This window comes from Phaethon aethereus, assembly GCF_964289735.1.
Source record: "Phaethon aethereus genome assembly, chromosome: 1".
Lineage (NCBI taxonomy): Eukaryota > Metazoa > Chordata > Aves > Phaethontiformes > Phaethontidae > Phaethon > Phaethon aethereus.
The window spans coordinates 125,154,476-125,169,960 of NC_138575.1; the positions used below are offsets into that span (position 1 = coordinate 125,154,476).

At 35.3% G+C, this 15,485-nt stretch overlaps 1 protein-coding gene across 1 annotated transcript in view; it reads right to left on the minus strand.

Moving 5' to 3' along the window:
- Positions 1 to 15,485, minus strand: part of USP9X (ubiquitin specific peptidase 9 X-linked) — a gene marked incomplete at both ends in the record, with an annotated part of 78,957 nt that overhangs the window by 34,173 nt on the left and 29,299 nt on the right. Inside the window, 10 exons of the mRNA XM_082009345.1 lie at positions 2,264 to 2,389; positions 5,027 to 5,301; positions 5,563 to 5,697; positions 6,190 to 6,310; positions 6,412 to 6,561; positions 6,769 to 7,009; positions 8,674 to 8,885; positions 10,497 to 10,592; positions 12,004 to 12,346; positions 13,682 to 13,769. Coding sequence (XP_081865471.1) covers positions 2,264 to 2,389; positions 5,027 to 5,301; positions 5,563 to 5,697; positions 6,190 to 6,310; positions 6,412 to 6,561; positions 6,769 to 7,009; positions 8,674 to 8,885; positions 10,497 to 10,592; positions 12,004 to 12,346; positions 13,682 to 13,769 — 1,787 coding nt within the window. The remainder of the gene's footprint in view (positions 1 to 2,263; positions 2,390 to 5,026; positions 5,302 to 5,562; positions 5,698 to 6,189; positions 6,311 to 6,411; positions 6,562 to 6,768; positions 7,010 to 8,673; positions 8,886 to 10,496; positions 10,593 to 12,003; positions 12,347 to 13,681; positions 13,770 to 15,485) is intronic.

Genomic DNA, 15,485 nt, shown 5'->3' on the forward strand with positions numbered 1-15,485 from the left:
ATTGTAATGCTACCAGTTCCGGGATTTACAAGAAAGTGAGCATTTTTGATAAATAACCAGCAACTCCTTGATTCTGAGTAAGATTTAGCAGAAACTACCAACTTTAGTGATAAAACATTCTTGATGTGGGGAAAAAAACCCTGACAAACCACTAAGCATGGATCTGGAAGGCAGCTAGCCTCTTAGTAACGCAACACATGGAAGTTATTTTAGGGTTTGTCCCCGCCATGATATTTATTGTGATGGCTGACAGATAGGCTAGCCAAACTAATGGTTATCAAGTATGTGATCAATATATAAAGGGATGGTTCTATATTCAAATTAGGCTTTAAAATTAATAAGAACACAGATCATGTAGCTTATGAAGGCAGAATCACTCTTCAGTATTTTGGACATGGTCCGAGTTAACAACCAATTGTTTCTACTGATATATATACATACACATTACAAAACATACTACAACTGACGTTATTTATAGTTTGTATGAACTTCCAAAAAAACTCTGAACCTATCTGGAGTCTGTATTCAAAGTAGAACTGCCAAAAACCTAGGCAATCTTTAAAAGCATATAGTAGACAGTTCTCAAAAATTTCAAATTTCATTTTTCTAACATTAAGACTTAATAAAAAAAGCATACTCTAAGAAGCTTAACTAATAAGATAGCTGCATCAGGAAACAATGTGCATTCTTGCTACTGATATGGACATTAACAGTAGTTACAAGAAAAATAACAGGTATTTCACCTTTATCATGAGCAAAGCAACCTTACAGTAACAGCATCACAAGAAAAATTTGTCACTCAATTTTTTTTTTTTAAATCTCATTGTAGTTTTAAAATCTTGAAGTATCAAAATTTTTTAAAAAGGTGAAAGATTTCTTTAAATGCTGTATTTTTCTGTCTGGCCTGCGGAAACCAGGTCAGATTCCGCCCCTCTCCCCCCAAATTGCGAGGTCAGTTGAAAAAGAGTTTTTGACCATCAAAACATTAAAAGAAATTAAAAAAAAAAAAAAGTATTTCAAAGGCAAACTACAATACATATGAAATTTAGATCTACAGTAGTTTTTGTAACTTCATAAAATTATAAATAATGCTTTTAACAGCAATACTGTTACAGAAATTCAGATTTGGTTTAGCTTTGATGTGCCTGGTGAAAGAATAATAATTTATTTATTTATTAGAAGCCTTCCAAAAAAGGCAAAGGCACAATTAAAAACCTTTCTTCATACCTTACCTCAAAAGACATTTCTTCTGTGAAAGGAATTTAATTAAATCAGAATTCAACTGGCCGATTTTACACATACAGTCACCTATGGATGCAATACCACCACTAATGGAAGGCAGATAGTTCAGTCTTGCAGTCCAGTACATTGTGCTTGCTTTAGACACTGCTCTTTGTTCAGAAGAAATAGCATACTTTTCAACATTAAGATAGTAATACAGGACTACTTTTATTTAGATAGGTCAGAAATGTTTTGGAGATCGCTTTGCAGAGATTCTATACAGTACAGAAAAACAATATTCACTGCTTCCACACTGGAAACTGAAGAGGAAGTTGCAGTAGTTCCAATTTTAGCTAGTGCTGAATTCAGCAGAATTCACTAATGTATGCACTAACATCACTCATAATTCAAAATCCAAATGGAGTTTGGTCATACCATACAGATAAGGCTATTATATTTGCAAAGCATATTGTTTAAACCCTACCAAGTGCCACAATCCAATTTTTCACTTGTATCCCTAATGCATTTTCAATATATAAAGATACACTGACAACAATTTGAGACTTTTATCTTTCAGCATTTAAAAACCATGCTCAAAATCTAAAAACTCCCTTCCCTTTTCCTTGTTTTTCTTCAGGAAGAGAGTGTTATTCAGAAACTAAAACATAGAAGACAAAAAAAAGAAGACAGTATCACAAAAATGTTTTCAAAATACCCATTACCTTCTTTAAAACTATTACATCAAATCTCTAAAGTTCTGATCTAAGTGTAACAACATACACAATCCATTAAAAGACCTTGTACAGAACCTGCCTAAGTTCACTTAAGCCTCTTTATGCTTAGACACTGAATTTCATAATTTCATATGCAAACAATTGATTAAATAATTTTAATTAGTTAACAGCTTATGAACCATATGAACATTACCTAAAATGTTTCATGACATTTTAGAAGGAAAATCCATGTCTTAAAAGCAATAAATTCAAGTATTTAAAAAAAACAACTACAGGAAAAAAAGGGGGTACGGAAGGAATTCACTAACCTCATCAGATATTTGCTGTGCAAGACGTATTGCTACATTTCTTAGCATGCATTCTGAAGTTGGATTAGGAATGTTTTGTAGGGCATTTTGTAGCACCACTGCCTGGTCATGCGTAGCCTGGTTTATCTGGAAGAAAGTATTTCTTATTTTTACATGGAAAAAAGCAAGCAAGAAGATATGAAAATCTAAAGTTACTTGGATCAGTTTGGTAGAAGTAGGTGAGATCTTGGAAGGAAAACTCCTTACAGGAACTGGAAACACCAAGAAAAACAAGCCCCCTCATTTTCAAATAGATGCTATCACATCTGAAGACACTGTATGCTACAGTGTACAATCACAGAGTACAAATAGTTAAGAAGAGAGGCATCTGATCAAGACTACATTTTTACTGATCAGATTTTTTTCAAGTTAACAGATTGTTCAGAATTACAATGCCTCCTTCCCTTTCTGTTGATGTAGAAAAGAAATGGCTTGCTAAAACAATGGGCCTCCCTCTGGATTAGCTAACAGTGTCCAAACAGAATGTGGTTGCAGTGTTCATTGCAGTTAAACATATTTTAAACATTTGAGTTAGAGCCCTATTGAAGAATTGTGTTCTGAATTACCCCTCCTGTTCTTTATCCTACTTCCACAACAGAAACAGCAGCAAGACAAGTTTTTATCCTTTCTGTATTGGTTTCAGCATAGAGGTTCTTCTCATTGTGCTGACAGAGCTTCATAGTTTTGACAGTTCAAATCTGAAATGGTCAATTCCTTCTCATAGACAAACTTGCTTGAAAAGACTGTGTGCTGTGGTTACAAGTTAAAACTTCTTGTATGAAAGAGTTTCTTAATTTTCTAGTACCATTTCATCCAAAAAACCTGTCTCAAAAGCTGCTCAAAAGACACACTGTGAAGTTGTTCTGTAACACCTGGTGCTGGTCATATAGTGAAGCTTTGTCAGCTTCACTAAGACACTTGATTTGGGGAGCAAAACTGCAGAACTCCCACTGAAGACTAATAGAGCTTACACAATCAATTAGCTATCAGAAGGGGGCTTTAAATGATCAAACACAACATATATATGGGGGAAAAGATCAGTATCTATGTACCAGAATACTATGTTTAACAACACTATTGAATCAACCTTCTATGAAAGCAAGGAAGAAAATAAAAATTTAAAAGGTCCTAGTGACAGCAGCAGACAGTTAACTAGAAGACTGCAGACACACAATCTTGGTTACCTCATTCTCTTAAGTACTGATGCAAAGCCAAGACAAAGAAAATTATGCTATGGTACTTATGCTTTAGATAAAATAGATGAAAGGTATTTATAAATCTCACCTCCATCACAAGGTGTAAGCTTATAGGTGCTGCAGCAATAAAAAGTATCAAGACCAAAGCCCTTCAAACATGATGATGATGACAGCAAGAATAACCATGGGTTTTTCCAACAAATCAGTTAATAATAAAGTTAGATGTTTACAACACCAAATGGTGAATGTTAGCAGTCATGGACAAACATTACTACCTCCTAAGTGGTCAGCATAAATCTGTTTCAAACAGTATTTCAAGACTGTTGTTTCAAACAGTGCTTCACGACTCAACCGATGTTCTCTCAGTTCCAAACTGCCTTTTGAGTAATCTTCGTAAGAAAATAGGACAGTAAAATTTACTCATTGTAAACAGATGAAGGATAGGGTAGCAGACATGTTTGCTTTAATATGTTTCTATTATACTCTAACATGAGACATGAAATGGGATCTTTGATTTCCTTGAAAAAGAATGAATTGACTATGTTCCAACAGATGCAGCTAACCAAAACAGGTATTTATTTTTGAGACTTACGGGGAATGTATTTCTCTGCTTCAGAGATGGATCTTAGTAAATATTCTGGAAGGCAGTGCTCTGAAGTGGGGCCCTCCATGTATTCTTAAGTATAGGCTGACAGCTCAAGCAACTATTGGGGACAGAACCTCACAGAAAAAAAAAATGCTGGAATACCTGGAAACAAATGTCCAAGAAGGACATCAGCAAATTTTAATTTTCGGTCTCTATGCTGTACGCCTACTGTAAGAGGACAGAAATAGAATCTTGACCCACAACGTACTTGTCCAGATACAGAAAAACTAACTAGCCATATTAAATATGCATAAAATCTACTACTATATACATTTGAGATCACAGTTCAGAACACCCATGTTACACTTTCCCTTTCCAACTCTGAGAAATGTTAGGGTAGGATACCTTTCAACTATCAACACTTTGCAATGTATCTAGCTGTTCTCTGCAAGAATCTTCTAGAAGCAATGGACAGAATTAGGAAACTAGCAAGTCAAAGACTTATTTTTGTGAAGAAAAAGTGCTGGCATGACTCAACGTCAGTTGTTTTATGCTCTAATCATAAATAGGAGATACAAAAAATTCAGAGGCACACACTTCAATAGACTCAACAGCTCAAAAGAATCGGTATTCACGTTTATGGGATAGAGGTACTTGAAAATGGTAAGTTACCTCTACTGACAGTCATACAAACCATTGAAAAATCACAGAGAGAGCAAGTGGATTGCACACCTAACTTTTCTGCAGTTGGAACAAAATAGGATTTGTTTAGTAAGTTAATCTCTCTTCTAGAATTGTCACACAACATTATCTGAAAGTACGGCGAGTTCTTGACATGAAACTCACTCAAAGAGATTGTCAATGGAGAGTAGATTGATGTTGCTGCAGACAATACAAAAACCAGAGTACATTGCTATTTGCAGCAAGGAAGATTTATATTACCGGTGAAATTGTACTTGTGCCTTCCACAACTGGTTGACAAGCTTCTGCCACAGCTCGAACATGGCCATATCCAATTGCTGTTAGCAATAATTTGGCTATTTTCAGAGCATTAAGGTAGGCACCCCTTCGAGTTTCCATATCTGCATTTGGCAGGAAGTTATTTCTAGTCAGCATGCTCAATACAAGAGGCAAACCACCACTTTTTAAGAAGTTGTATTGGAAGTCGCTGGCATCTTCTCCCAGAGGTGCACTGGCAGGCATTAACAAGGCATAAACTACCTGTAGAACAAAATATAGAGTTAGCTAGCAGAAATGCACTAGCTTGAATATAGATGATTGAACATGAGACTATGCTGGAATACTACTTAAACAATGCTTTCACAGCATTGGCCATACACCAGTTTATTCCAACAAATTGAGAAGTATATTCAACTGTTAATTTCAAACCAGAATTTGGTCTTAGGCTTCCATAAATATTACAGAAAGGATTGCCAAAGAGAGAGTTGAACATTTTTAGAGAACAGGCAAAGCATCACAAACCTCTGTTAGATACAGCACTTGTGAGGCAGAAGGACCAAAGAATAAAGAATCAAGGGATGGACTAAGGCTGCTTTCCCCAAGCTTTGCATGATCTAAACAAATAGCTCTTAGTTTCTCAACCGTGGTGTTATCTGCAATAAAAACACAACTTATAACCACTTTGTGACAAAAGTACTCCAGAACAAGCCAGTAGTATTTACAATTACAAATCTGAAAAATTTTATGTGTATCAGAAAAGTTGCAAAAAAATGTAAGTGACAGACAAGATCAGACTACGAAGTGTTCTGCAGTGATTATTTCTGTCAATACAAAAGTGATCTTGTTAAAGCAGTGCTACAAAACCACTTCAAAATACAACGTTTCTGCACGTTTTCACTGCACTGAACTGCTCTGTGGCACGGAACCCCACTACCAATAGGAAACCATGCAACTTCATATGACAGACGAGAAATAATTATTTGGGAAATGCGTTTACAATCCTAAGTAGTATAACAGTCATGAATTACAGTATCAATAAATTACCACAAAGTGGAAAATACTCCCCTATCTCCATTTTTATATAACAGGTGAGAAATTATTATGCAGGATATTGCAAGATAGAACAGGATAAAATTGAGTTTTACCTGGTGGCATGAGCTTCATAAGAACACGTGCTCCATCTCTAAGCGGTGGCATATTTAGGCTACTGCCCAAGTCTGCAACTTGCCAAAGAAAAGAGATGTATCGAGGATGCAGTGACATGATCTTAAAATAAGCAAATGGAAAATCCCACAAAAATTGTTAGTTCAACACAAAGTATAGGGGAAAAAAATGCTTTTAAATTGTTCATTTCTGAATATGCTTACCACTCCAGGCAAACAGCTTTCAACTTCTGGATTTGGACCATCACTGTAGTGATTGCCATGGTTGCCCGGAGAACCAGTTGAAGAGTCAGAAGAACTATCTGGACTTGAGGGCATATTAGAATTTATCTGTGTAAGCTTAGCTGTAATCAGCTGAAAAACACAACCGTAAGTTTTAATACTATGCAAAAATGAAGACTCTTTACTAAATAAACATCTAATATAATGTTAGTGGCATAATACAAGGAGGAGGAATGGAACTATTTCATATGAATAAGTGATCTCATGCATGGTATTTTTCAAGCATTTACAAAGGGGAAGCGACATCTGAATTGACATTAATCAACCTGCAACACTTACCGTTTTATCTTTAAGATTCAACTGCCCAATTAATTTTCTATCATCTGCAGGGTCCACCAGCTCACCACCAATGAACAGTTCTACTTTTGTGTGCGCACTATTGGCTTTAATACGATTGAGAATACAACGCCGTACTTGGCCAATTGTGTCGTTTGTATGAGACCAAATATCCAGATCTTCCACCTGTCGGCCTTGGTTTGGAAAACGAACTACCAGTGTGATATGTTTACCACGGAAAGCTCTGAAAACAAACAAACAAGATAAAGTTATTTTTTCCCCATGTATAAATTACTTTTCCTGTTGTATTTTGCACTGGAGGTATTTCAACATCAAATCTTTACATACAGTCATATACTCTAGCGTGAGATTTTGTGAAAGCCCCAGAAGTTATGCAAATGTAACATACACAGAAACCTTCAATAAGCCACACTCCACACAAGTGCATTAAACATACTTTACAGTCAGGTCAAGAACAGTGACAGAATTTTTAAAAGTCTCTTATGAAGTTTTATATCTTTTCTCTTGTAGTTTCCTGATCAAAATGTGCAAATAAAACTCAGACTGGCTTTATTTTTTTTGCTCTTTTAGCACAACTCCTCAGTTTTTAATACAGCAAGATCAGAAAAAGCCATCAGGTCACCAAGTCTTAATGCCTTCTGCCAAAAGCTGTTAGAAGTTTTGTATTAGAATTCCAATTTTAAAAATCAGAATACTTTGAAAAGAAGAAATGTTTTCACACTAGCAGTGATCAGACTTTGCACAATGGCAGGGAACTCATTAGGAAAGATGTGCCCAGATAAGCACAACAAACGAAAGCAAAAATGCCTCATAAAAACTCCTTGCTACCAAGACCTGTGAAAAAGTTAGTCTCATCAAATAAGGAGCCCATATAAAAAAGATGCAACTGCAATAGACAAGAAAATTTAGGACTAATTAATATATGCAATAAAAATGCTGTAGGAACACTGCAAGTTACTGACACATCATGAAGAAACAGCATTCTATCTCTTCAACTGTCTTGACAAAAAAGGGCATTTAAAGTAAGGGGACAAAAAACCCCCACCATGTCTGAAAATATGTTAGCTGCATCATAAATCCATAGCAATCTCAGTGTATTCCTTATGTATTTTTGAGACTTGCTTCCCACAGAAAGCAGCTACTAACACTGGAACACTTAAACAGTTTTCTGTTCTGCCTTCCTCTCTCAGGAAATAAAGTATTTTGTTTGTACAAATACCTACACAACGTTGGCTTTAAGTGTTTCCTTCTTCTTTGTACCAAAGACAGAGTTAAAGAAGGAGCAGCTAGGATTTAAGCGAAGTTTTTAATCTAGGACAAGTATAAGAAGAGTGAAGGTATACAGAAAACATACTTCAAAGCGCTGTTCTTGTCTTCCCCTTTTTATGAGGAACTTACACAGGATATTGAACTTAGAGATAATCCTAAATTTAAGCTTGCAAAGGAAGATTAGCATCTCTGTGAACAACTCTGGAAGATGAAGTTATACATTAACAACATGTTTTTTGTATGACAGACTATGAAAAACAAGCTTTGTCCATGCTAACTCAAAGATTGGTATTGTTTTTAAATAATTACCTGAAAACAAGAAATACATCCAAAACAATCGAGCCACAAGGTACATTGTGCTATTTATAGAACAAAACACCAGAAACAAGTTTATTTGCAGGTCTGCTGAGCCTTTCATATATGCCTGTATTTGCCTGATGTTTCAAAAAGTTTTTTTACTACAGATCACAGTTTCATGCATTAGTGAAGTAAATGGAATTTTGAAATTCTATAAATACATTCACTGAATAGAAACACTTTAGAATGTAAAAATCAAAGATTTTAATAAGATTTTAATTAACAGAAATAAAAATCATAGTAGTGCATTTTCATACATACCTTGACATAGGTAGAATAGTTCTCTCTTCGTGGTAATCACTGTCACATTCATTTATATACTCTCTTAAAACAGTCAACACTCTCACCATTCGTATTGCTTCTTGTCTTGCACAATTGATACTGTCTTTATCTCCATCCAACACACATAACGTATCATAGGAGGCTTTCAGACGATCAAAACAGGACTGAATGAAGTCTTCATGAATCACTACCTAATTACATTAAAAAATTGGTGCAATTACAAGAAATATTAAAAACCATCTTTTCATCAGGATAATCCAGTGCTAGAATAAAACAAAAAAATAACCCAACCAGTAAGTAACTCTGTAAAGCTGTTTTATTCCACTTTAGAATAAACTCCCATTGATGAATAGCTCTAATTTAGTGTGCACTTCAAGAATCAGCAGTAGCTGCCACCTGTACAGTGCAAACTTGCACTTAAATAGAAAAAGAGAAAGTTTGCATAGAGTACACTAATTTAGACTTTCTCTTATTCATTTCCTCAGACTAAGTTAAAGAATCTCTATCTGACAATCTGGTACTGCTTAACTTACTTTACGCTAAGAGTGAACACAAATCATTTATAGACCACCAGAACAACTACCCCTGCCCTCCCAAAATCATATAACCCAGTTCCAGATACACTCTTTTCCTGCATAAACTCAGAAAGGGATTTTGAGCTAGGTTCAATACAGTGGCAGCTGCAGCAAACCTCTTTCTTCCGCCTGATATCTAACATCTCCTTGCTCCTGACCTACACTGACATCTATAACCTACTGTATCACTGTAAAAAAGTTTGCACTGTCTCCAGGTAGTAGTCTGCAATGGAACGGTCATAGCTATGGCAGTAAAGCACAGTCCAGTAGTCACTTTTCTTAGAGGTAGCTCAGGAGCAGAGGAGTTACCAGCACACTGAAACAAAATTGTGTGCATGTTAAGTAAATCCAACACTTCCTGAAAGTGTCAGATCTAATCATGTGCAGATGGACAGATCTATGCATGCTTAGTAAACCCAGACCTATAGCAAGGAAGATGCATACATCCTGTCTGCCACTAGAGTAAGATATAGCTTGAATGGCTGTAAATGCACTACCTAGAGCAGCTGTGCTGTATCCAGCAGAGTGGGAGCTCTGAAGACTGTAAGCATGTTTCCGAGGACAAGTACGAGAATTGGAGTTTTAAGAAATACATCTGGCAAGCTACCAACTGGAGGTTGTCTGGAGGACAATACTCCCCCCCTCTCCCTTTTTGTGAAATCCCAACAGTTCACTTCCTCTGACCTTTCAGAAACTCATTATCTCTTCTGTCTACTGAAATGCAGCTCCCAGCAAATATTAATGTAGAGAGATAATAATCTGATTTGCTAGAGCTCAGCTTGACCATTACACAGAAACTCTGTGACCCTTTGTAAGGGACATGACATAAAGATTAAAAAAACACTCAATAGACCCATCCAGCGAAGATACTAGTGCAAGTACCACAACTGGAAGTTCAACAAAAGGCTTAGCTAAGCATATGATATGAACTGTTTTCTGAGTAAAAAGAGCAAATAAGACAGATCAATTTAACATAAAAAAATTTATCAGATTTCGGTCTGTGAAGATCAGAAAAAAACTCTTAATTCTGGATCTGACTGGAACCTGATGGCTGGACTCAGGAGTATACTCTCCAACACATGAAAACTATTATCTGTTTTCAAAGCTTTCAAATATAACAATATCACCAATTTGAATTTTATCACTGTTTTTCTATCTTATTATAGTCCAGTTTTCTTGTTGCTTCGTTTTTGTGGTTTTTTTTTTTTTTTTTTTTTTTTTTTTTACCTGATTAACTTGTAACCTTGGGCCAAGATTAGTATAGATCTCTTTAAGAAGATCTATTGCTCTGTTTGCGATGTCGTCACTTCCCTGAATCACAACCTAGCATAATAAAAAAAAGCATTAGAACATCTTAAAGCTTTCTGGTATAAAAGTTAAAAACGAAAAGGACTACATCAGTATCTTGACGCAACTGTATGTCTACTTATTTTATGAAATGAAAGTGACTAAAATGCTTAGTTATAAAATACAAGCAATACAACTTACATTAAAGTTAATTACATAAGAGTCAAAATTAAGAATTAACTAGTTTAAAGGCGTTCAGAGTTAGCAAAAAAAGCCGATGCTTTATGAACAGAATAAAAAGTAGTGTTTATATATTCATCTTCACATTACATTTCCATTTTCACTAGTTTCAGAGAATAAGACAACTATTTTTTCACATGCTTGAACAATCTACATAATCAAAAGATTTAAAAACAGAACTTTGTATTTGAATGGCTGTGAGTGGGTGGACAGGGGACAGGCAAATGAGTTCTGTTTGTAACCTGATGATCTAAATTTTAATTACTAGCCACCAGGTCTGAAAGCAGCCCTTACAGTCAACCCCTGCAGGATACTGAGCTGAAGCTTCATGAGTTGTGTCATGCTGCCAAACAGCACAGCAGATCCCAGTAAGGTGATTCCCACAACTAAAACACGCCAGCATTACGTGGGCACTTTGTATACAAACACGGTGTGAAAACTTGTTTGTATAAAAATTGTGATCTACTTTGGTTTTAGCTATTATCACCGTGAGTGAAATACCTAATCCTTCAACAAGCCACAACCAAAATTACTGAAGCCTGCTGCTTTATATACAGCACGTTTTACAAAACACAACCATGACAATCATGCCACAGTGGGCTACTGTGGGTTCTAAGGCAGTTCTTGAAAATTAGAAATACGCTGAAAAAATTAAGTATCAAATTAGATACTCATTTTTTCACCAACAGATTTGGCAAGCTTCAGAAAGCTACAAACTTCCTACTGAAAAGCTATAATCATGCTTAGGCAAAAGGCTGTGGACGGAAGAGAAAGAATCAGACCAGTGATCACTTCGTCTAATCTAGAATCATTCCGGTTTACCATATGAGAATGAATGACATGGACTAGCTTGAGAAGAGCACAAAACAAAGTCTACTTTTAATGTGTGTGTGAGAAGACAAACCTACAGATAATTCATCTGAAACAACCCCTTCTTCAACAGTATAGGCAAATTTTTAATCTCATGTGCATACACAAATATACTTGATGTTTCAAATAACTTTCCATTAAACATCAGTCTGCAAAATTACCAACTTGCATACTCGCTGTGAAGTCAGTAGAGTCAATATCCATGCATTTAGTTTGAGAAAGTAGCTTTTTGTAATTTCAGTCTATAACTAATAAATTACACATTCCTCAAAATATAAAAAGAGACTGAGAAAGACTTAGCAGTTAACCTTTCAGATGGTTCCTCCAATTAACTTACCCTCCAAAGGTAGTCTAATCCTATTAATTCCAGATCATCCATCATATAGGCTCGTCTCTTTGCTACTAGCTTTCCTTCTCGACAGTTCACAGCTTTGAAGAAACGTTCAAAACATTTCATTCCATTTTCTGTTAATAGGGAAGGATCCAGCTGAAGCACATTATTTTCAAAGAAGTCCTTATTAATGTCAGGGTCTAAGTCTGGTTCATCCCCCATTAGTTTGGAATACCATTTAAAACAGGCTTCGCGATCACAAAGATAAACCGCATTTTCAGCTAAACACTTCCATATTTGCTTCGCCTGAGGGGCACAGAGCCACAGCTGACCATCCTTCAATAAAAATCTTGAGCAAAACAAAGAGACAATTAACAGCACTGTCTAATAGACATCTAGAGTTACAATTCAGCAAAAAGTACAGGCAAAAAGGTGAATATGCATATTATACATTATTATATCATAAGTATGACCCTGAAAACTTTATTTACATCATCAGTCCACTCATAATTAGCCCCATGATTTCTTTTGTTTGAAATGGATCAAGACCTTATAGTCCAAACAAAAAAGGAATAAAATTTCACAAAAGTGTTTTACACAAAAATACCAAGCATATTATATACAAACAAATGCATGTCTCCTAATGTAAACTACTTAGTTTAAATGTCAGGTCATAAATTAAGAGAGTAAATTACTTCTTCAATCTTTGACTATGTTTTAGCACTCACTTTAGCAAAATGACAAAATAAGGTATCAATTCTATGGAATAGAGCCAGAAGCAGAAGTCAATGAACTCAATATTTTCCCTTTTATTTAAAAATGTTTTTCATTTGTGTTGAATTATTATGGACTTCAACTCTGAGAGCTAACATTAAGAACGTTTCAGGAAGAACAAATCTTAAAAAAAAAAAAAAAAAAAAAAAAGAAAGGAAAAACACAAACCCCTCCCTTAAGAAACAAGTAAAAAATTCTTCCAGAACTTGAGAGTTCATCTATTTTTGCTTGTCTAAAAAACAGTTAAAACCAAGTAAGAAAAAGCTGAGAGAGACAGAGCCTAAAAACCTTCAACATACTGCAGCTCTGTGATGAGCAGAGATCGTTTGTTTTTTTATTTTGCTCAAACAGCAGCTGGTCAAAAATCATCCAAATAATTATTTTATTCCAACCTCTTTCTAAAGCTCAGTCACCGACAGCCTAACATCAATGCCTGATAGAAGTATATGTCAGTTTATGATCACAGTTTTAAATCTGGTGTGGTACAACAAATAAGGACACATGGACATATCCCTACATGGTATATTTTAAATTTTCAGCTAAGTTACCCCAGTTTGTAGGTAACTGTATCCACATGCATGTTATATTCAAGTCAGTAGGGTTCTGTACACAGACAGAAAAAGTCCATAGAAATCTTAGTGCAGAATCAAAGCCTTGGATTGCAAGGATCCTCATGAGCTTTATTTGAATATTCCAATACTAGTATAGAAGCCCTTTGGGAAAAAACAAACAAAAAAACCAAAACAAACAACAAACACATTCAGTGTATTTTTGCATAAGTTCTGAAAGCCGTTAACACAGCAATTTACAGCTAGATAAGAGAAAGAGATACTGAGGTTTGGGGTTTTTTTCTTTGAAGTATTTCAAGTATTCGTATGGAAGTTAAACAAATGATCAAGTTAAAACTAACCGTAAGAAGTTAAGTCGCTCCTGTACTTCCTGCACATGACTATATCTGCTTCCTGGTCTTACAGTTTGAGGATCATATTCACCATGCTCTGCAAATATAAAAAGTTTACTTATAAGACAATACATTCAGAAAAGACATGCGGACTCTAAAAGACAGAAGGTGTTTGAAGACTTGTTAGTCTGAGTACAATTAAAACCATTCAAACCCCACTAAATTTTCAGTAAGGTGTATGAAAATAATTTTCAGCAGCCTGCTAACAGTTAATATTTCATCCTAAATAAAAATGAATATAGGCAAAAACCACTGAGGTCTGTTATCAAACCAACTATTATGTGCAGATCTATGTGCTCATCATTCAGCATAATGGAAACAGAATAATTAAGAAGCTTCATTCTACTTATTCAGATCAATTTTTCCTTATTTCAAGTAGCCAGTTTCAAGTCAGAAGTCAGTTAAATCAAAAGTATGCCAAGCATATCATTCAGGTTATCCTGTGCTTTAATTTCGTTACAGAGCACCTTTTCCAAAATTTCAGTTGTCCATTTTTAGGGTTTTTCCTCTCCAGAGGAAATCACGACTCCAGTTCTTTAACATCTTTGTAAGTAGCTATGTACATGACATCACTTACAAGAGGAAAGTATACGACAACTTTATTTACTGCAACTTTCCAAGTACAAAAAACAAATGCCTGTAATACTGACAAGCTTCAAACAGAAGACGTTGAGCACTTTGAAAGTAAGGCAGGAAGTCAAACTTTTACCTGCATTTTACGAGATCTCAGCATAATATTTTGCTTAACAAACAGCCATTTGCTTCATTTGAACTTGGTTTTGGTATGGCTTTGTTTGGTGTTTGGTTTTTTTATGTTGTTTTGTTTTGTTTTTAATTAAAAAGAGATACAATCTAGATCTGTACATGTACTACCTTGATCTGTACTAGTAGTATTTCATCATGACACGTATTCATTATGACAGCTCCATTATAAACTAATTAATGCTTTATTTCTTATTTACAAAGGGAAACAGATTGCATTTAACTTAAGATGACCCAGCTGTGAGAGACTGTATCATGACAATATCCAGTCTCATAGTAAAATTTATCTTCAGAACTGAACATCAGTATCTCCTATTCTATCAAGGAGCGGGGCAGGGGGAAACCAAAACAAACAAGTCTAAGAGCTGAAGCGCATCATCAGTGTTTCAAAATTAGGAGAAAAATAATTGTGATAAATACTGCTCTCTGTATACAAGTGCAAAAGCTACATTAGCTTAAAAATCAAAGGGAAAACAGAAGACTAGTAGTTAACCAGTGTCTACAAAACCGGAGACTTTACGTTCACCAGAAATCCTTCAAAAATTTAAATTATAATCCTAATGAAGCAAGCATAAATGGGCTATTATCAAAAGAAGAAATGTGAAAAGAATTCTGAAGAAAGAATATAAGAGTAGCAGATCAAAAATTATTTAAGTATTATAAGCAGAAAACCTTACAAATATGCTGTAGGTCTAGCAGAAGAAACAATTACAGTAGGTAAGCATACTGCAGAGAAATTAAAACTTATTACTTCAAGCGCTGGGTGTTTTGGGTGTTTTTTTTGTTTGACTTTGGTTTGGAGGGGCAGGAGGAGCTGCTGGTGTTTGTTTGAACTATGGGGACTATCTGGGCTTTTTTTTTCCTGAATAGAGATTAATTCACAGACACAAGTGGCAATAGTGGCAATGATAGAAGAATTGAAGTATTAAAGGCCGGTCAGTTGCCCAAAGGCAGTATAGTACTTAAGAATTCTGAAAAACCCTGAACTTAA